Source organism: Rhinopithecus bieti, unplaced genomic scaffold (assembly GCF_001698545.2).
Source record: "Rhinopithecus bieti isolate Rb0 unplaced genomic scaffold, ASM169854v2 scaffold_13207, whole genome shotgun sequence".
NCBI classification, from domain to species: Eukaryota; Metazoa; Chordata; class Mammalia; order Primates; family Cercopithecidae; genus Rhinopithecus; species Rhinopithecus bieti.
This window is the reverse complement of record NW_016807866.1, coordinates 538,860-559,810: the sequence shown is the minus strand read 5'-3', so window position 1 is coordinate 559,810 and position 20,951 is coordinate 538,860. Positions and strand designations below refer to the sequence as shown.

Here is a 20,951-nt window from a genome sequence, read left to right as displayed (position 1 = left end):
AAAAAAAAAAAAAAAAAAGAAAAGAAAAGAAAAAAAGATTCACAGACTTGGTTCAGCCTTGTACTTGGATTTAACAGGGGCTTTCAAACTGCTCTGATTGAAAGCCCATAAAAATACTGATTTTTTTTTTTTTATATTGGCCACTTTTTTCAGCCTCTAAATACATAGATGTCTCTCGTTTTCAAGACCTTAGTAGTGATACTGGGAGCCTGTTTGTGTGGGGGATGCGGGGTGGTCTGATGTTGATAATGTGACCTTAGTGTGATCCTCTGGTTCTCAGGCTCAGAATCAATATGACAGAACTCAGCCCTCAGTTGCCATGTAACCAAGTAGTGTCAGTCATCAGTGGCTCAGCCTCATGTTGTAGATGGAACTGAGTTTCAGAATCCAGAGTGCCATGAGGAGTTCTGCTATTGGAGGGGGAAGAGAGAAGAGTGGTCATGGGAAGGCCTTTTCTTTCCTTCATACCCAAACTGCTAATGAATGATGCTATCCTGGATATAAAGGCCACTGTCTTTGGAAATACTCATCCATGGCCACTGTCTGAGCGTCTGTCTCTGATGAAATTTGAAGAAATTCAGTTTTTGGGCCTATGTGCAATGCAAGCATAGTTTTTGATGTTAACTTGGTCATTTCTGAGGTTGGCCAGTTCATCTTGCATACCATTATTAGTCCACATTTAATACTGAGATATCTTCTCTAGACCACAGAACTTGGAAACTGCAAAAGTTTGTCCATTGGATTTCTATGTAGCATTTTTGGTTTTCCATTTTTCCAAGATACCTCTTTCTCCCACATCCTGGCTAGAATCCCTTGTTCTCAGAGTGTTTAGATGCAAAACCTGGGTTGATTCAGTGCTAAGGGGCATTTATTTAATGTGGCACGCTGGAACAGAGTCAGAAGATTCCAATTATAGTTAATGGGATTTAGGTATGTTGATTGCTTTTTGACAGTTCCTTCCCCGGAGTCCAGCTTATCTGCTAAAGCAACTCTGTTCAAAGTCAAGGCTGAAATTACCTTCCGCAGTTGGGTTTAGTTTAGTGGCTTTTACCAAAACGTTTTCCCCATTCTTGGATTCCATTCTTCTTATGAACAGAGGTTGTATTACCACCTCTCAGCCTTCATTGGGAAATTTGTTTCTTCTTGTAATTTGCTGATACCAGCCTTGTTCTTACTGATCAGTAGGTACATATTTACCAACTAGTGGCCTGCTTATAAATCAATAATGAAGGCCTATTACTTAGCATATATTGAGCATCAATATTATGTTTACATTGCTGAAATCTAACATCATTCTTTCCTTGCTTACTTGTTGTGTGAGTGGGGGGTGGGAGATGGGCTCCTTACATTGTATCAATCTAAGCAACGTAACACTGTATCAATCTAAGGAATATCCTCTGCTTCATCTGCTTAGCTTGCTTAGGTTTAACCCAGCTGCTGAAGGAGGACTTTGGACCCTTCTCCCACATTCACAAACTTCGTTTCACTCCCTGGTCCTCAGGCACAGTGATGGGGGGATACAGTGATGGCAGCAAAGGAGGCTTGTTTTTGCTACATTGTGCCATGAGGTTATCCATCAAGTTCTTTGACCTCCATCTGGAAAATGGAACTGTCTCTGTCCCCGGGGTGGTGCTGAAGGTCCAAGGAGAGCACAAAAATGATGCTCTCTATAAATATAAATATGTAGTGCTAAAACATTATCTTTTTGAAAAAAAATTATTGGGGCGTCATCATTGCTTTGAACTGTAAAGTTCACATGGCAGATATGCTTGCTGTAGGAATTCCCTGCTTGAAACTTGACATGAGTTTGTGGAAGAAATAAGAACCATGAAGCTAAGCTGAATAGGTGACCCCTTTCTTTCTTTCTTCCAAATTTTGATGCCCACTCATTCACACCATGATCACCTATGGATGCTGTGGGCCAGGTGTGAAGCCTGCCTCACAGCTGAGGTTTGAAATCTCCCCATTGCACCATAAGTCTGCTTTCTCAGTAGTTTCTCTCTCTCCAAGGGTTCCCCTGCCTCCCACCACTGCCTCTGCTTCTGCCCTGGGCCATTTTCATAGGAATCGGTGATTGCTGTGTGCAGTCTGGGGATCTAGGGTTGTCAGAGCTCCACTGCTGGTGCCCTGCTAACTTTATTTCTTGTTATAGAGGGAGAAAGAAGTGGTCTTACCTAACGTTCACCAGCACAACCCTGACTGCGACATTTGGGTCCACGAGTATTTCACTCCATCCTGGTTCTGTCTGCCCAATAATCAGCCTGCCCTGACGGTCGTCCGGCCGGGGGACACTGCACGGGACACCCTGGAGCTGATTTGCAAGGTATGGAGCTGCTTTGGGTTGTTTCTCCAAGAACAGAATGGGGTGTAGGCATCTTCTAAGGCACACATGGAAACCTGGAGTCATGTGGGAGAGGAAGGTGCTTAAACACACCTCTCTTTCATTTCGAGCAGCACTGCATTCCTTGTGATAATATTCATAATTATATTAGTGAATGCTTCACCTTTGGAAGGAGAGGAACTCTTCTAAGTGGCATCTTTCAACGTGTGTGTTTGATAGATTTCTAATGCACGTATCACATGCTCGCTGCAAACCTTTTAGAAAATCTAGGTGAAGAACAACAGAAAATTAAGGCCACTCTTATTCACACAATCCAAAAATAACCGTTGTAAACGTTTAGACGTGTGACCATTCACTCTTTTCCCCACACACACGTACATGGGTTCAGTGGCAGCATATTATGGGTACCGTTCTGTCACCTGCTCTTTAACTGATACACTATGGGCATCTTTAGAATTTGGGAAAATGGAAGGAAATAGAAGTTTGACCTCCATTGGTGGGAAATTCCTCTTTTGTGAACACAGAATTAGCCTTTTTAGAAACAGGACAAATGATTGTGCTTCTTTTCTCTACTTTCACCTTAAACCATGGAAGAAATGCCTTGATCTTTTTCAAAGTGAACCTGGTTTCATGTTTCCCCCTGATGGGCAGCCAGGTGAATGGCCTTAAGTTAGGGGAGAGAGAGGAAAGAAGAACTTTACTTGCATGCTTGTTTTTATTTTTACATAACGAATAGCATTAATAGTTCTATGTGGTAGTCATATCAGGTCTGAGCCTGAGAAAGAGCTGAGACTTTGCCATTGTACCCACGGAGGAAGTGAGGGCCTTAGCTGCTTGCCTGAGCTCACATCACAGTCAGTTGCAAAGGAGAGACTGAACCCACGTCTGGCTTCTGTACAGCTGGGTGCATCCTGCAGTGCCGGGTGTCCACAAGAACTCTCAGAACCTGGGTTTAGTCTTCAGGAAGGACAATCAGTAAGGCTCAGAAGAATCTAGAATAAATTCTTAGGGGAGCAAATTGGTCTTCTTTGGGGCTGCTAAAAGAAAAAAAAAATGAAAAGCTTTTCTATCACAATTTTATCCTAGAAGAAGTTGGATGGATAAAATGACGTTTTAAAGATCTCATCATGGCCGGGCGCGGTGGCTCAAGCCTGTAATCCCAGCACTTTGGGAGGCCGAGACGGGCGGATCACAAGGTCAGGAGATCGAGACCATCCTGTCTAACACGGTGAAACCCCGTCTCTACTAAAAATACAAAAAAAAAAAAAAAAAAAAAACAAGCCGGGGGAGATGACGGGCGCCCGTAACCACGCCAACCGGGAGACTGAGGCAGGAGAATGGCGTAAACCCGGGAGGCGGAGCTTGCAGTGAGCTGAGATCTGGCCACTGTACTCCAGCCTGGGTGACAGAGCGAGACTCCGTCTCAAAAAAACAAAAAATAAATAAATAAATAAATAAATAAATAAATAAATAAAGATCTTATCATTCAACACAATGTTTGTAAATACTGAATGACTTTCACTACCTCCACAAGTACCTCAGTTTTGTAGTTATACAATCAGCAATTTTTGTATTTAAAAAAAAGCAAATCACAGGCGGCTTTTTAAAGAAGAAACATGGCTCTTCATATGAATCAGGGAAATGGAACAGTCCAGCTCAAATTAGCCTCTTAAAATGTCTTATGGATGTGGAGGATAAACAGAAGAATCACTTGTTTTGGGCCATAACCAAAGTCAGCCCTGACATGGATGTTAAAAATAAATGATAGCACCTCTCTATGTGCTTTGAATACTTCATGTACGAGGGTTCTAGCTTTTGGAGATAATGGTATCTCTGTTCACAGTTTTTTTCATGTTAATTACTTAACAAAACTGGTCTGTAGAGGATTTCTGCATTCCTTTATTTATAGATTAGCACAATTCTTTAGAGACGCGTTAACATTCTGCAGAGCTGAAGAGTTATTGTCAGATCCGCAGATGAAGATGTTAAAAGTAGGACTTTCTGGCCTTTTTGTATAAGCCCAACTCTGGAAGGTGTTTCCAGAGGAATAACATGGCTTTGGAGCATCCTACGCACACTGGCTTTCAACTCAATCGGGAATCGAAGGTTAAGCCAAAGTTTTCCAATTACCATTGATTGGTGGAAGATTGATCAATGAGTGAAGCAATGAATGATTGGCCCAGTTTACGTATATTTCAAGCTTTTGTTTTGGAAGACACTAGAGGAATGAAGAATAGTATTGTCATTGCACAGTTAGAGACCATATCTAGATAATGTAGTGGACTGATCCCCTTTAAAGTGTTTGTTTCTGTCACTTGAAGGGTTTCTGATGGCATCATTAAGGTACACAATCCCTTTCTCCAACAGTAAAAGTCCTGCCCAATTTTCCCTGGGCCCAGTTCTTTTTCCTAAGACACAGAGATAAAAGCAAAGACAACGTGGTGTGGAGCAAGCTTTATATCTCATGAGTTTATGCCAGGCACGGTGGCTCACGCCTGTAATCCCAGCACTTTGGGAGGCTGAGGAGGGCAGATCTGTTGAGTCCAGGAGTTCGAAAGCAGCCTGGCCAACATGGCAAAACCCCATCTGTACTAGAAATACACACACAGAAAAAATCTCATGAGTTTAAAAATGGAAGACTTGTGTGTGCATTTCAGAATTTGATGGTCTTTGGGAAAACACCCATGTAGGAAAAGTGATATAGTATGCTCAGGGCCAGGTGCCTTCTAAAGCTTACTGCTTCCTTGGCAAACACCTTATTGTAATTAGTGGATCTGATTTTATTCTTAAGAGGGAAGGAGATAATGGGGAAAACAGTGCCCCATGTTATTAACAATCTAATATCATGGTGAATATTCCCCCCCCGCCCCATTGAAAACAAAGATGATTGTAAAAATGCCTGTCTCGTTTCATTATTGTTATTCTCAATGTCTGGTGATAGATGCTTTCTCTAATATTTAATAATCAATCTGTTTCTTCTGTCTCTTGCATTCAGCTCATTCTCTTTCCTATTCTATTTGATCCACACCATTTCACATCAGTTTGCCATCTGCCATCTGAGCACCAGTCAAGTTCTGGTATAGTAAAAGTTTCAAGATCTTCATTTCATATACAATTCATGTCAGAGATGTTACTGGAATGATTGTTGCTAAGTATAGCAGGTAACCATGTTGGCCTATAGGTTTTGGATATATTCTGATCGTTATAAGTACAAAAATAATTGCAACATATTTTCATTCATTTATACGTACTGATATTATTCACATATGACCATGTGTCTCATGCTTTTACTACGTCAGCTATGGCTTTGGATAGCTATAACCATTGGCGTTTAAAGAAAGAAAAGGTTACTTTGAAGGGGAGGGAAAATATCTTTAGAAATTCTACGATAGCACTTTGTGTGTGTGTATGTGGATACATATTTCTGTATGCAGTGACTACATGTTTGTATTTCTGTATGCAGTAATTGCATGTTTATATGTCTTCTAGAAGTTTGACTGAAATGGAAGAATATGAAGAGAAATAGAAGAGCAAAACATAATGGATTAGGAGATCTAAGGCAGTAAACTCTGAGACATGTTATCTATTTTAATTGGTGCAAACTATTTACTGAAAATATCTACATTGTGTTTTGCTGTTTCATCCTTTGAAATAGTCATAGTAAGATGGGAATTTAAAAAACTATGCCAACTAAACTAAAAATTGTTCTACCATAATACTTATGGTATAATTTGTGGCTACATTGCCTCAAAATGAATCAAATGCTAGTAACTTAAGTACATGTACATTGGAAAACAAACTTATGCCATTTAAATTTTTTCCTAAGTGAATTTTCCTTGACTGTTTTACAAGTCTGAATTTTCTTTTGAATTTTCACTTGAATGTTTTATGTCTAAAGCAAGGCCACACATTTAGAATTACTATGTTTAAATATCCATTAACATTTGAAATTCTTTTGCACAAAGATGTATTCTGTACATGGTTAGTTGTTTGACTTGCTTTCATACTGACTAACAGGTATCTGAGGAGCATAAAATTGTTCTTGATAGTTCTGATGATCTGATTTAATTAATTCATTAAGATTTTCTTTTTATGTTAAACCAGCCATGATTAACAAGGGCTCATAACTCGGAAGCTTTTACCAAAATAATAAGACACACTGGTATATATTTTGATCCACTGTCCTGTTTTGAGAGTAACTCTTTACTGACCAAAATTAGGGCTCTTAAGTTACAAGTAAGACCATTATAATTTTTATGTTCGCTGCTTGTGCTGATTTTTCTTTTAAGTTATCAAGATATTATTGTAACTTAAACAAGTTTGAAAAATATGATGGTTGGTGGCAAGAATCTTTTTTTCCTTTTACTTATTTATTTATTTTTTTGAGACAGGGTCTCACTCTGTCCCCCAGCTGAAGTACAGTGTTGCAGTCATAGCTCACTGAAGCCTTGACCTCCTAGACTCAAGCAATCCTCCCACCTCAACTTGCCAAATAGCCAGGGCTGCAGGCTCACCCCCACCACGCCTGGCTAATTTTTGTATTTTTGATACAGACAGGGTTTCACCATGTTACCCAGGCTGGTCTCAAGCTCCTGGGCTCAAGCAACTCGCCCACCTTGGCCTCCCAAAGTGATGGGATTACAGGCGTGAGCTACCACGCCCAGTCAAGAATCATTCTGATTACCATTGCTATAGTTATCATTCTTTAGTTCTCCGCAGTGCATTACACAATTTAAGTGAAGTGCCTTGACATTCTCTGCATGTATGTAGAAATGTTTTCAGCGCTGTAGCATTTAGAGGGTAATGGAATTCTCCATAGTCCACACCAGGACCACCTTAGGCTATCTGTGCCTGACAGTGGGCTGTCTCTCACACTGAAGTTTCAGGAACCAGAATCTTCTTAGGTGAGGTTGCTGTTTTGGCCTGATTTCTGGAAGACAGTCTGTTTCCGTGGCAGTCTCATTAAGGAGTGCCCACAAAGTGTTTATTAATGATGATGATAAGGTTTCCAAGTGGATTTGTTCCTGTTACTAAGAACCCATAAAATTTCATTTCTTTCCCTTCCGCCTCAGTCGGAAACAGATGGTGAACCAAAATTTTTGCTTCTAATTAAAGATTTCAGTGAGGACCCAGGTAGGTGGGAAGCATTTGCAGCTTTGATCTCTCTTAGGAAAACTTTTCTTGCTCAACACATCACCCTTAATATTAGTATTTTGTTGTTGTTTATTTATCTTGATGATTCTCCAGCAGTAGGTAGCACACTTAAAAAGTCCCTGTTTTATATTTCCCCGGGCTTTCACCTCCACCCTTACTATCTTTGATATCAACAATCATGGATCTGTTGGACATTGAGCATCCGGTCTCAGATATAGACAGGGAAAGGACAAAAGCCAGGTGCACTGGGACGTGTTCAGTGAATGGCATCTGTGTCCGGCACAGCAGGCTGCAAACTATCATGTTACTCAGGAGAGGAGAAAGGTTGGGGTTCCCAAGAATCACTGGTAGAAAACTTTATCCTTCTGCTGTGTGTTCAGAGTGAACTCATTTTCACTTTCTGGAAATGTGCTTTTGCAAGAATGCAGGTTGCCTGTCCTGCATGTACGTATTTATTTAAAATGCTAAACCACTGTTGCCTCACCTCCCACATCTACATGGCTTTTACTTGCAGCTGCAGACAGTCCTGAAGACTGCATTTATGTTTTGTTAGTTTCTGTATTCTCACTACTGCACAAGGTGTCTGGTGTATCTAAGAGTTCGTTAGATATAACTGAATATATATTACTGGAATAGTTATTGGAATGCTGTTAGTTTGACTTTAAAAGTATTATTTTGAGGGTGGGTTAAGTAGAAAGAGTACTGAACCAGTTAAAAATTAATTTTATTTATTTTGAAATAATTCTTACCTGTAGAGCTTTGAATGTGAAGAGGTTTTATATTTATTTTGTGAAAAATTTCCAATTTGTATAAAAGTAGGGAACAATGTAATAAATTCTCATGTATCTATCACCTAGCATCTGTAATGATCAAGTTAAGTTTTATCTATTTACTCACTCCCACCCCCAGCTCTTATTTATTTTGGAATCAAATTCCAGATATTATATCATTTCTATCTATTAGCGCTTTAGGATATATCTTTAAAAGATAAGGATGCTTAAAAAATTACTTGGTTTAAACATTTTATCTCTAGCAATATATTTTCATGTTGCTGTGTAACTTTCGGAGAGCATTTTCTTTTTTCCCTGTATCCTCTTGACTGTCTACTGTAAAACCATGTTGCTGTTATTACTTATTCCTCAAAATTAATTCAAGGATTACTTTTTAGACAGAAAAAAAAAATCTATTGTCCCATCTTAGACCGAAGGAGAAGCCTTGAAAATTTCCATTTTAGAATTGTTTTCTTTGAGCAAGTCATTCAGTGTGTTTCCATAGCTGGACACATGCCTATTAGCACTGCCCCCGGAGAGAGTCTCACTTGGGGAGTATATAAATAAGACTGAAGTCCAACACTTCACTTCGAGTAAGTCTTCACACCGATGCGCTTGCAAATGAACTGTTAATAACTGTCCCACTGTCCCCATGTGGTTAAAAAACAACTTTGCCCGGGCACAGCTGCCTTCTTTCATTGTAAATACAGTATTTTCTTGCCTTTCTTGTCACCCTGTTCTTTGATCACCTGTCTATGAAGTTATGTTTAAGAACCTTTTTGATCTGCTGTGTTTTGTTGAAAATTTCACCAGTGTTAGCACAATGAAGCAAATAAGAAGTGGAGATGTGAGTCAGCTGTTGCCACTAAATCCTGAGATACCCTCGGAATGTTACTGATGTGTTCAATGAAAGTTACTTTAAAAGTTTGTATTTACGATGCAGACTTTTTAAGACGTGTAGAAACCTTATACCCCCATTTAGTATCAAATCTCTTATTGAGCCGGGCGCAGTGACTCACACCAGCACTTGGGGAGGCCGAGGCGAGTGAATCACCTGAGGTCAGGAGTTCGAGACCAGCCTGGCCAACATAGTGAAACCCCATCTCCACTAAAAACACAAAAATCAGCTGGGTGTGGTGGTGGGTGCCTGTAATCATAGCTACTCAGGAGACTGAGGCAGGAGAATGGCTTGAACCCAGGAGGCGAAGGTTGCAGTGAGCCGAGATTGTGCCATTGCACTCCAGGCTAGGCAACAAGAGTAAAACTCTGTCTCAAAAAAAAAAAAATTTTTACAAAAAAAAAAAAAAAAAAAAAAAAACACACAAAAAACCTCTCTTGGTCATGGGAATACATAATATGTTGGTGGAGAACTAATTATGCTTATTTACTATTGAACAGGCGTTTTCTTTTTTTCTTTCTTTCTTTCTTTTGTCCCAGACACATCAACTGGATCATTCTGCTCATTACCTGCGCCTGAAATTTCTAATAGAAAACAAAATGCAGCACTATGTTCCACAGCCCGAGGAAGACATCTATGAGCTGGTAATGTTTTGACTGTTGTCCAAGCACATTTTATGGGAGATTATTTTCAAATTATGAGTGTTCTTGTGTTAATTGTAGTTGGTGGAGTGGAACGAGTTCAGAAATAAATGAGCTTCATGCAGAGCCCTTAAGTTGGTGGAGATGGCCTTACTTAGCTCAGTATTTCCAGAGTAGCATGACCACGTTCGTTTACATAAGAAGCAGTGCAGTGCTATCATGAAAAGCAAAATCTAGAGCTTTCTCTTACATTGAACTTTAGTCATTATTGTAATACTAGCTTTCCTTGCATCGGCAGTCTTTTATTTTATTGTATTTTAGTGTTTCTATTTTGTTGTTTAGAGACAGGATCTCACTCTGTCACCGAGGCTGGATGGAGTACAGTGGGTGTGGTCCTAGCTCACTGCATCGTTGAGCTACTGGGCTTAAGTGATCCTTCTGTGCCAACTTCCTGAGTAACTGGAACCACAGGCACATAGCACCATGGCCGACAAACTTTTATTTTTTATTTTTATTTTATTTTTAGAGACAGGATCCTGCTTTGTTGCCCAGGCTGGTCTTGAACTCCTGGGCTCAAGTGATCCTCCCACCTCAGTCTCTCGAAGTGCTGGAATTACAGGTTTGAGCCACTGCGCACGGCCAGTCTTTTATTTTAAATTGGTGACTTAAAGACCAGCTGCTTGTCGTTACAGAAAACAGTGCTAATTCTAATTTTGTGTGACATCCGTAGGCATGTTGAAACTGCTGGGTCAAATCTTGTTGGGTGAAGAAAGCTGCCATCTATGTCCTAGTCTTTTGGAACTGTATTTATATAGCTTCTCGAGGACATTTACATATATTTGAGTTTGAACATACTTATGGGACTGGGGTTATGAATCAGACCTGCTTACTAATCATACGGAACTGGCCAAGAAAAAAAAAATGAAATGCTAACACTTAATTTCTAGGATTTTACACAGATTAGAGATAATACGCTTACTTGGTAAATTACAATGGTTGTTATTGCAGTAAGCCAGTGACAAGCTCTTTGCTTGTTAGCAAAGTGTTGCGTTTGTCAGTTCCAGGAAAGAAACATTTTGGGAGCAAGGCGCCTCTATTTTGGAGTGCCTGTGCTCTCTCTGTACTTAGTCGTTCCTCTGGGGGCTCTGACTGCTTGCCATGGATGTGTGAATAACAGTGACTTCAGACAGGGTTTCACCACAGAAAGCGGAACTGAATGTTTAAACCCAAGTATTATTCTCTTTTTGGAAAAGGGAAGCATGATTTAAAAATGAGTAGGAAATTCTGTTTCTAGTCAACTTTATTGAGGTATATTTTACATTTAAGAAAACCCTTGCCAACTTTAAGGACACAATCCAATGAGTTTCGACAAATGTATACAGTTTTTTTTCCACTACTGCATCATGCTTTGGAACATTTCTGTTACCTAAAAAGTTACCTCGTGCCCCTTTAAGGGCTTTTAAGGAAATGTAAGAGAGGGTGTGCTTTTGTAACACTTTTAGCATGTTATGCAATAGAAGATGATCAAAATAATGAGCCCTTTTTAAACTATCACTTAAATCAGTAACTGTTCTGTGTTGAGTACGTTTAACAGAGAGAGCTGATGTATTCTTTTTCTGGCCTAGGGAGAAGGCCAGTTCTTGGTGCTGCTGTATGAGTAGAGGAAAGAAAACCCTTTTTTCTTACTTAAAAAAGGGAAGTGCTTTTCTACTAACACTAGAAGAGTTATTAGATTACATATTTTGCGTCTTGGGGTTAATGAATATTTTGCATCCTGAATTGTAGGGATCTTACCTAACCAGGTTCCATGTTCGTCATATTTTACACATAACAGGTATAGGTACTTCAGACATAGTTTTTGAAATTATATGGACTCATTTATTATTTTTAAGCCTTGCCCATTGTGTGGTCTCCTCCAACATAGGAGACTAAGGTGTGCCAAGCTTAGTCTGTTTGGATCTACAATTTTTGTATGCAGATAGCTATATATGTATTTTAAAAGAATCTAAAGTACAGGGAGACCATGGTATTATTTCTTGGCCTGTTGCAGAAAGTCTCCAGCCCATAGATCTCTAAGGATGCAAATGCCACAGTCTTGCAAAACCTCTGTTTCGACCAAGGTTCTTAACTATTTTGTCCTTTGGATACTTTTGGTAGCCTGGTGGAGCCTCTAGACCCCTTCTCAGAATGATATTTTCAATCACATAAAATAGAATACATAGGCTTACCTGTGCCCTAAATATATTGAAATAGTTCTCAAAAATATTTTTTGAATTATAGGTAATATATGTTCTTATTTATTAGCTCATTAAATTATAAGACTTAATAGGTAGATATAAACCTAATAGCTAGACCATTAAATTACAAGACCTAGTGGTAGATCTAATAGCTACCACTGTTCTGAGGAACGATGAGAATAAGTAATATTTTGAGACATTAGCAGCAGCTAAAACATGATATGAAAATAACTGTGATTTCTATTCGTGACAGAGTCACAGGCACTGCTACTATTTTACTATGTTTGTTGCCTACGTTCATTTAGGGTAAAAGGAAGTGCTGATTTTCAGTTTAAGGTTTATAAATACAAATATATCACTTTTTTTTTTTTTTTTTTTTATGACGAAGTTTTGCTCTGTCACCCAGTCTGGAGTGCAGAGGCGCAATCTTGGCTCACTTCAACCTCCGTCTCCCAGGTTCAAACAACTCCCTGCCTCAGCCTCCCGAGTAGCTGGGATTACAGGTGCCTGCTACCACGCCCAACTACTTTTTGTATTTTTAATAGAGACGGGGTTTCACCATCTTGGCCAGGCTGGTCTTGAACTCCTGACCTCGTGATCCACCTGCCTTGGCCTCCCAAAGTGCTGGGATTACAGGCATGAGCCACCGCACCTAGCCAATATCACTGTTTTTATCATCCACATTCACAGACCACTTGAACTCTATCCATGGGTCCCTGGTTTTGAATCCCTGCTTTAGGCCATTAAGCTGCACATAGTGTCATTCTGGAGACAGGGGGTTTCTGAACAGCATTCCTGGATGCTTTTTGAGAGGCTGCAGGTATTCAGTGTCTTGTCCTTACTGAATAAGCATCAGACCACACACAGTTAATTGGTTTCCCTGGCTCATCCCCATTTTGATTTTGATGGACATGGGAAACTTCAAGTGTTAAAGCCATTTCCCTATAAATGACTCATTCATGCATGACTCTCCCAGGATATTTTATTCTATGCCATTGTTTTGTCAAACAGTCTTTAGTAGTAAGACCAATAGTTATTAGCAAAAGTATGTAGTATGTTTTAAAGATCTTTTTGGAGGGTCTAGTGTGTTTATTTTGGGGGTCAGGGGATTCTCTTGCTTATGGATAACCAGGAATAGTTAGCCATTGATTTATCTGCTTTGCTGGGTGTGTTGTTAATACAAGTAATACCTGTTTGGCCACTTTTTCACGATGACTTGTTTGTTGGGTCCGGTCCACGGAATGATCATGTACATGGTTGTAGTCTATGGAAGTGCTTTTCAAAAACCCACATTAAATGCATTTTTTAATAAAGTGACAGAAATAAAGTTTGCAGAAACACTGATCAATTTATTTATTCACTCATCCAGCAAATACATATATATTTTAAAATAGAGTCTCATTCTGTCGCCCAGGCTGGAGTGCAGTGGGACAGTCTCAGCTCACTGCAACCTCTGCCTCCTGGGTTCAGGTGATTCTCTTGCCTCAGCCTCCCAAGTAGCTGGGACTACAGGTGCCCACCACCACACCCAGCTATCATCTAGCCAATATTTATTTAGCATTTGTATGCCTGGCACTATTCTAGCTGTTCTAGGCACTGGGAATACACCAAAACAATTCTGTTCCTGGTGGAACCTGTATTCAGGTTTGCAGAAACAGGTAAAAATACGTGCGAATGTGTAACATGTCAGGGAATGTTCAAAGCCTACAGAGACAAGAACTTGGGGCAAGTAGAGAGAGGGAGATGATGCATCTGCAGCAGGTCTTGTTGCTTTTAAATTTTATTTTATTTATTTTTGGTGGTTTTTTTTTTTTTTTTGATGTGATGTTTGAACAGGGTGAGTGAGTGAAGTGAGGGAGTGGAATCATAGAGGTATTTTGCAGACAAGTGTTATAGGCTGGCACACGCCTGTAATCCCAGCACTTTGGGAGGCTGAGGCAGGTGGATCCCCTCAAGTCAGAAGTTCGAGACCAGCCTGGCCAACATGGTGAAACCCCATCTCTACTAAAAATACAAAAATTAGCCAGACGTGGTGGCACACGCCTATAGTTCCAGCTATTCGGGAAGCTGAGACAGGAGAATCGCCTGAACCCAGGAGGCGGAGGTTACAGGGAGCCGAGATCGCGCCACTGCACTCCAGCCTGGGTAGCAAAGCCAGATTCTGTCTAAAAAAAAAAAAAAAAAGTTCTAGGCTGAGAGAACAAAGCTGGCTAAGGCCCAGGCAGGGGGAGGGTGGCCATGGTGGAAGTGGCTTACCTGCTGTGTGAGGAGGATTGGTGGAGAGGGTGCAAAAGGGGGAATGCAGGAGATGAGGGAAGGAGGGAGAAAGGATAGGCCATGTAGAGCCTAAGTGCCATGGGAAACCCCAGAGAGAAAGGACATTGCTGGACATCTGTTTTGAAAGGCTCACTGTGGCGGATGAGTGGTCCACAGGGCATGAGAGGATGAGTAACCAGGGCCCACAAAAGGCTGCAGAGAGTCTTTGTCAGGCCAGAGCATGACGGTGGCTCAGACCAAACCACCCAAAGGAGACAGAGAAAGAAATGATAATGATTTTGTGAGAACTCAAGAGCCTAGGTAAGCAATTTGTTTCTTAAAATCTGGTGCTCTTCTCATCCAGTTTTTGAAAACAGGGAACGTTGCAACATTATCAGTTTAATAAAAGAAAGGGAAGGTGTGAGCTATTTCATCGTTAAGTGCATTTATGTATAAAACTACTGAATTTCAAAACTTCTAGTTCCAGATATTGTGGTTGCATTGAAAATACATTTTAAAGTATAAACCCTTCTTGAAATTCTATATAGTTTTAGTGTTGTTCACTAAACCCGGCTTTAGTGTAATCAGGATGTTGTGGCTAGCCGGCCTGTCTATATGATACTGAGTTGCTGTCTGAGACCAGCAAAAGACGCAATGATATTCACACTAATTCCAAAGAAAACTAGGAAGTAGTATTATGAAAAAATAGGAAAGATAATGCACAAAGCTCGATTCCCACTAGAGCCTGTGGAAATGAGTAAAACAAACAGTTATATACTGCCACCTGGAGGAAGGGTTTGGCACTTGAAGAAAGTTTTAAAAAATAAAACTAAGGCTCCTACTGAGTTGAAGTGAACGTAGTTGATAACGTTCCATCGAGCATTCTGTGGTGTTAGGGTATATACTGTAAACCTTATTGAATTTAGTATTTAGAGTTTTGGTGGCTGTTTTCTGAATGAAAAAGTAGTATAACTGATTTCTTCTTGTAAATTTATTTGTATGAAACATTTCTAAAGTATAGCACTAAAGCCACATTCAGTCATGCCCTTGACACGTCACATGTGGTGGGAGTCGCATTAAATTAAGGTGTTTAAGAGGATCCAAGCCATCCTATCCACATTCCTACCCCTCACACTCCTTAGCATTCTATTATAGCAAACGCTTTCTAGGCTCCTGAGTCACAAGTATTATGCTGACCTCTCAAATGCCCCAAGCCAATAAAGAGAAGAAACTGGCCACTCTTTTCTACCTGCCCGAATAAAATTGTTTCTGGACAAATGGCTGTGTGGTCAGAGATGCGGGCAAGTTTAGATGATCATCAAGACTTCTCTTTAGTGCTAACGGCCACAGTTTTTGTCTTTGACCTTGGCTCAAAATTGGTTTTCATTTCAAGATAGAATAATAATTTTAAAAATCTATATGAGCATTTGACACATCTATTTGTTTGTGGGTTTTTATTATAAATTTTGGATTTGAACCTTTGACTGACCTAGGAGGGTAGGTTCCCTTTGCTTTCATACCCTGTGTTCCAGTGAGGGCTGATCTGGGAGGCATTGTAGTGTAGTGAAAAGAGTGCGGCTCTGGAGCCAGTGAGCCCAGCTGTGTGAGAACTGGTCTTCTGAACTTAGGAAAGTGCTTTCTCTTTAGGCTCTTGCCTTTATTTGTCAAATGGAGATCACGCTTGTCTCTTGGAGTTAGTGTGAGAGGCATGACATATAGTCAGAACTCCGTAAGTTATTGTCTTGATGATAGATCTTGACATTTGAAAATGAAATATCGATTAATTTAAACAACAGTGTTTCTGATGGGTGAACTTTGCATCGTTCTTATCTTGACTATGCATAAAGCTCTTTTTCCAGCCTTTGTTGCACATGTGCAGGTTTGTTACCTGAGTATATTCTATGATGCTGAGGTTTGGGGTACTATTGATCCTGTCACCTAGGTAGTAAGCCTAGTGCCCAGCAGTTAGTTCCACAACCCTTCTCCTCCTCTCTCCTTCCCCCTCTAGTAGTCCCCAGTATCTGTTGTTGCCATTTTTATGTCCATGAGGACTCATTGTTTAGCCCCTAGTTGTAAGTGAGAAGGTATTTGGTTTTCTGTTCCTGTGTTAATTCACGTAGGAGAATGCCTTCCAGCTGCTTCCATGTTGCTGCAAAGGACATGATTTTGTTCTTTTCCATGGCTACATAGTATTCCGTGGTATACATGTACCACGTTTTCTTTACCCAGTCCACCCTGGGTGGGCCTATAGATTGATTCCACATCTTTGCTATTGTGAATAGTGCTGCCATGAACATACAAGTGCACGTGTCTTTTTGGTAGAATGATTTATTTTCTTCTGGATATATACCAAGTAATGGGATAGCTGAGTCAAGTGGTAGTTCTGTTTTAAGTTCTTTGAGAAATCTCCAAACTGCTTTCCACAGTGGCTGAACTAATTTACATTCCCAACAACAGTGTATAAGCGTTTCCTTCTCGGCTGGGCATGGTGGCTCACGCCTGTAATCCCTGCACTTTGGGACGCTGAGGCGGCCGGATCATTTGAGATCAGAGTTCGAGACCAGCATGGCCAACATGGCGAAACCCTGTCTCTACTAAAAATTAAAAAAAAAAAAAGGCCAGATGTGGCAGCAAACGCCTGTAATCCTAGCTACTCGGGAGGCTAAGGCAGGAGAGTTGCTTGAACCCTGGAGATAGAGGTTGCAGTGAGCCGAGATCTCGCCACTGCACTCCAGCCTGGGCAACAGAGCAACACTCTGTCTCAAAAGAAAAAAAAAGAAAAGAAAAGCATTCCCTTCTCTCTGCAGCCTCACCAGCATTTGTTGTTTTTTTGCTTTTTAATAATAGCCATTCTGACTGGTGTCAGATGGTATCTCATTGTGGTTTTGGTTTACATTTCTCTGATAATTAGCAATGTGTACATTTTTTCATGTATTTATTGGCCACATACATGTCTTGAGAAGTGCCTGTTCATGTCTTTTGTCCATTTTTTGATGAGATTATTCATTTTTTGTTGATTCGAGTTCCTTATAGATTCTGGATATTACACCTTTGTCAGACGCATAGTTTGCAAATATTTTCTCCCATACTGTAAGTTGTCTGTGTACTGATAATTTCTTTCTCTGTGCAGAAGCTCTTTAGTTTAATTAGGTCTCACTTTTCCATTTTCTTTTTTGTTGCAATTGCTTTTGAGGACTTAGTCATAAGTTGTTTCCTTTCTTGGGCTTTTAGAGGGCTGATTAATTTGTGTACTTCAGTATTCTAGCTAATTTCGATAAAGTTCAGTGGCTAAAAAAAGAATATCCTCCTTTATGTCATTTGTTTTTTGTTTCAATGCTATCGTTTGTCTCTACTTATTTGTACTATCATGAACTTTTTGGAAGGGAAGCATAGAGATTTATCTTATTTCCATGAATTCCATACCAAGATCTTTATAACCTCTTCCTGATTTTAATAAACTTTTTTCCCCCCACGGCTAGAGGCCTCCATTACTTTAGCATTATTTTTCAGGTCTGTGGAAGACATTGGGTAGGAATAGATAGAGAGTGATGTGGAGGAATTATTTAGAAACCAAACTGTGGCTGTGTTTGAGGATGACAGTTGTAAGTCTTTACTTTTACTTTTTACTCTTAATGAGTTCCGTTTAATGAAAAGATTGTGAAGTGCAAATTCACATAAGTATCACTTGTGAAAAAATAGATTTCTGAAATGATGATTTTTTAACGTTAGTTATAATGAAATTTTAATTAGATTTCTCTTTGTAACTTTCAGCTATACAAAGAAATTGAAATCTGTCCAAAAGTCACTCAGAGCATCCACATTGAGAAGTCAGACACAGCTGCCGATACTTACGGTAAGTTTATGTTTCTTTGTGTTTTAAGGTAAAGCATTTCTTATGTAAGTGTGAATTTATTTACAGTTCAACAAAATGCCTTTGGGTCCTATCTAAAACAGACAGTATATCTGGCTCCTGTGCTGTGGAGGGTAGCCACACTAGGGGAAAAAAGGGATATTTACTCTGGGTATGATGTAGACTTTGGTGTTCAATTTCATAACTTTAGTTATTGGGGTTCTACCATCATAAAAAGGAAGTGGGTAGGTTATTTTATATGTCGAAAGATAAAATTACAACTAGTTTAGTTATAAATCTGATTGGCTTTTATTTGTGATTCGTGCATGGGGCAGCCTCCGTTCTACAAAATTGAATGAGAGCTCCCTCTGGGCAATGGCAGAACAGTGATTTTTGTAAGGTGGAGACAAGGAAACAGAACAGTGGAAGAAGAAACCTGATTGTTTAACATTAGCTTACTTCAGGTTACTTTTTTGTAAGGGTTAAAGCAGAGGGGACATACTTATTTTGCTGACTATGGTAGACCAGAATCTCTTGTTTTCAGGAAAAACTGGTCTGTTTGGGGATCTACCTGCTTCCTGAAAGTTTTAGTTTGATTATGCGGCATCCGGCAGGAGTGATTCCATTTTTTATTTGATCTGGCCTTTTGGGCGTAACGCAGGAACTCAGTTCACAACAGTGGCCTCCCATAATTTTTGTTTAACATATACTATGATGTACCTTAGTAATATAGGAATTATTCTTTTATACCCCTCTCCTGAAAACATAGACATTATCCTCCCTTCTCATACAAGGCTTGTTAAAGGAACTTACTTTGGTTTTGTGTTGCGGGATCCCCAAGACCATCCCTAGGTTTGCTGATTCACTAGGAAGACCCGCAGAGCTCAGCATCTGGTCATACTCACAACTATGTTTTTTTAATAGCAAAATTATACTGAAGTGGCTTCATTGTCTTGGGTGAATACCCAAGGTTCATTGTCTCACGCCAAGGGAATCACGGATGCAGACACACAGGTGGGTTTAGGAGTAGAGGTTTAATAGTCAAAAAAAGAGAAAGGAGAATAGCTGTCTCTCCTGCAGAGAGAGAGGGGTGCCCCAGGGGGTCTTCCGGCCAGCGGTGGAAGATTTTATAGCCAGGCTTGAGGAGGTGGTGTCAGATTTACATAGGCCGCACAGATTGGTTGGACCAGGTGTGACGTCTACACAGCACGCAGGGAAACTGGCTGCCCCGTCCTGACTTTATTATGCAAATGGCGTCTTTGCCTGGCCGGGGCCATGTTCACTGCTCCTTACTGTACAGGTGGCTGGCAAAGAGAAGAGAGGATGGAGCCACCGTTTTGAACATGCTTAGTTCCAGCTCGCCTTTTCCTATTGGCACAACTGCCAGCATTCACCGGGGTCTATGTGTGCGGCTCGATTTTACAGGCTGCTTTTTGTTAGAAAAGAAAATTATTTGGGGGCTGCTTTTCATTAAAAGGAAAACCTTACTGAGGATTTTCTTCCCTTCACTCTCTGCCTAAATCATTTCATCTTAACTCCTATATCAATACAAAACAAAATCAGCAAAGGGAAGAGACGCATGGAGCAAAGTCTAGGGGAAACCAGGTGTGAGCTTCAGCGAGCCCTGTTTCAGTGGAGTCACATAGAATGAGGATAACTTCCCCAGCACCAAGTTGTGAGGACACCTGAGAAATGCTCCCTCCTAGGGAAGGTGGTTAGAGACTCAGTGCCCAGGGCGTTTCTGGGGAGGCTTGTTCCCTAGGCAAGCTCTGCTTAGCATGCACCAAAATTCCAGACTCCCAGGAGGAAAGTAGGCGTTCACCATGAATCCCATTGTTTGTACACACCGTTTAGGCACTGTGAACCACTTAGGGTGTTGGGAACCCTCCCAAAATCCAGGTTCTCAGGATGCCAGCCAAGGTCCAAATTTGTAAGCGGGCCTTTCAAAGAACAGCAGTCATGCCTGCTGTGTTAACACTTTCCTAGGCGGTTGTCTACATTCTGGTGGAGTTAAATATATATTCCTTTCCATATGTTTAAGACCAGTCTTCTTTACTTAGCATTACAGTGTGTGTATGGCTTGAATAGTAACAGAATTGGTGCCTGAGTAAATTAAGTGAGGAAAATCCATACTGTGCTCAGTCAGGAGCGGCAAGGTTAGCTGAGGTGACAGACAGCCACCAAAGCCCGGTGGCTCAAAACAGTGACATTTATTTCTCACATTCACCATGCATCCCTTGTGGGTTGGCTGGGACTCCATACGTTGTCCTCATTCCACACTCAGGCCTGGAGCAGCTGCCACCTGGGACAGTGCTTGTCACTCAGCAGAGGGGGAAGAGGAGGTGGGAAAGCAGATGTTGTCCTACTCCCAATTCATTGGCCAAAGTAAGTCACACAGCCATACCTACCTACAAAGGAGCATAGAAGTGTGATTCTACTGTTTGGTAGAAGAACAAAGTTCCTGGTGGAAAGACATAAAGACTACCACATATGTTCACTTAAGATTTCTCCCTGAACCGGCCGGGCATGGTGGTGGCTCACGCCTGTAATCCCAGCACTTTGGGACGCCGAGGCGGGCAGATTACAAAGTCAGGAGATCGAGAGCATCCCGGCTAACACGGTGAAACCCCAGCTGTACTTGAAATACAAAAAATTAGCCGGACAGTGGCGGGCGCCTGTAGTCCCAGCTACTCGGGAGGCTGAGGCAGGAGAATGGTGTGAACCCGGGAGGCGGAGCTTGCAGTGAGCCAAGATCATGCCACTGCACTTCAGCCTGGGCAACAGAGCGAGACTCCATCTCCCCA

The 20,951-nt window shown here is 40.8% G+C and overlaps 1 protein-coding gene across 4 annotated transcripts in view; it reads left to right on the top strand.

Annotated features, from left to right (window-relative positions):
* Positions 1 to 20,951, top strand: part of TIAM1 (TIAM Rac1 associated GEF 1) — a 449,425-nt gene that overhangs the window by 353,145 nt on the left and 75,329 nt on the right. For all 4 annotated transcript variants that reach the window (XM_017883884.1, XM_017883885.1, XM_017883883.1 and 1 more), the window contains 3 exons: positions 2,153 to 2,323; positions 9,703 to 9,807; positions 18,069 to 18,150. In XM_017883884.1, the coding sequence (XP_017739373.1) occupies positions 2,153 to 2,323; positions 9,703 to 9,807; positions 18,069 to 18,150 (358 nt within the window). The remainder of the gene's footprint in view (positions 1 to 2,152; positions 2,324 to 9,702; positions 9,808 to 18,068; positions 18,151 to 20,951) is intronic.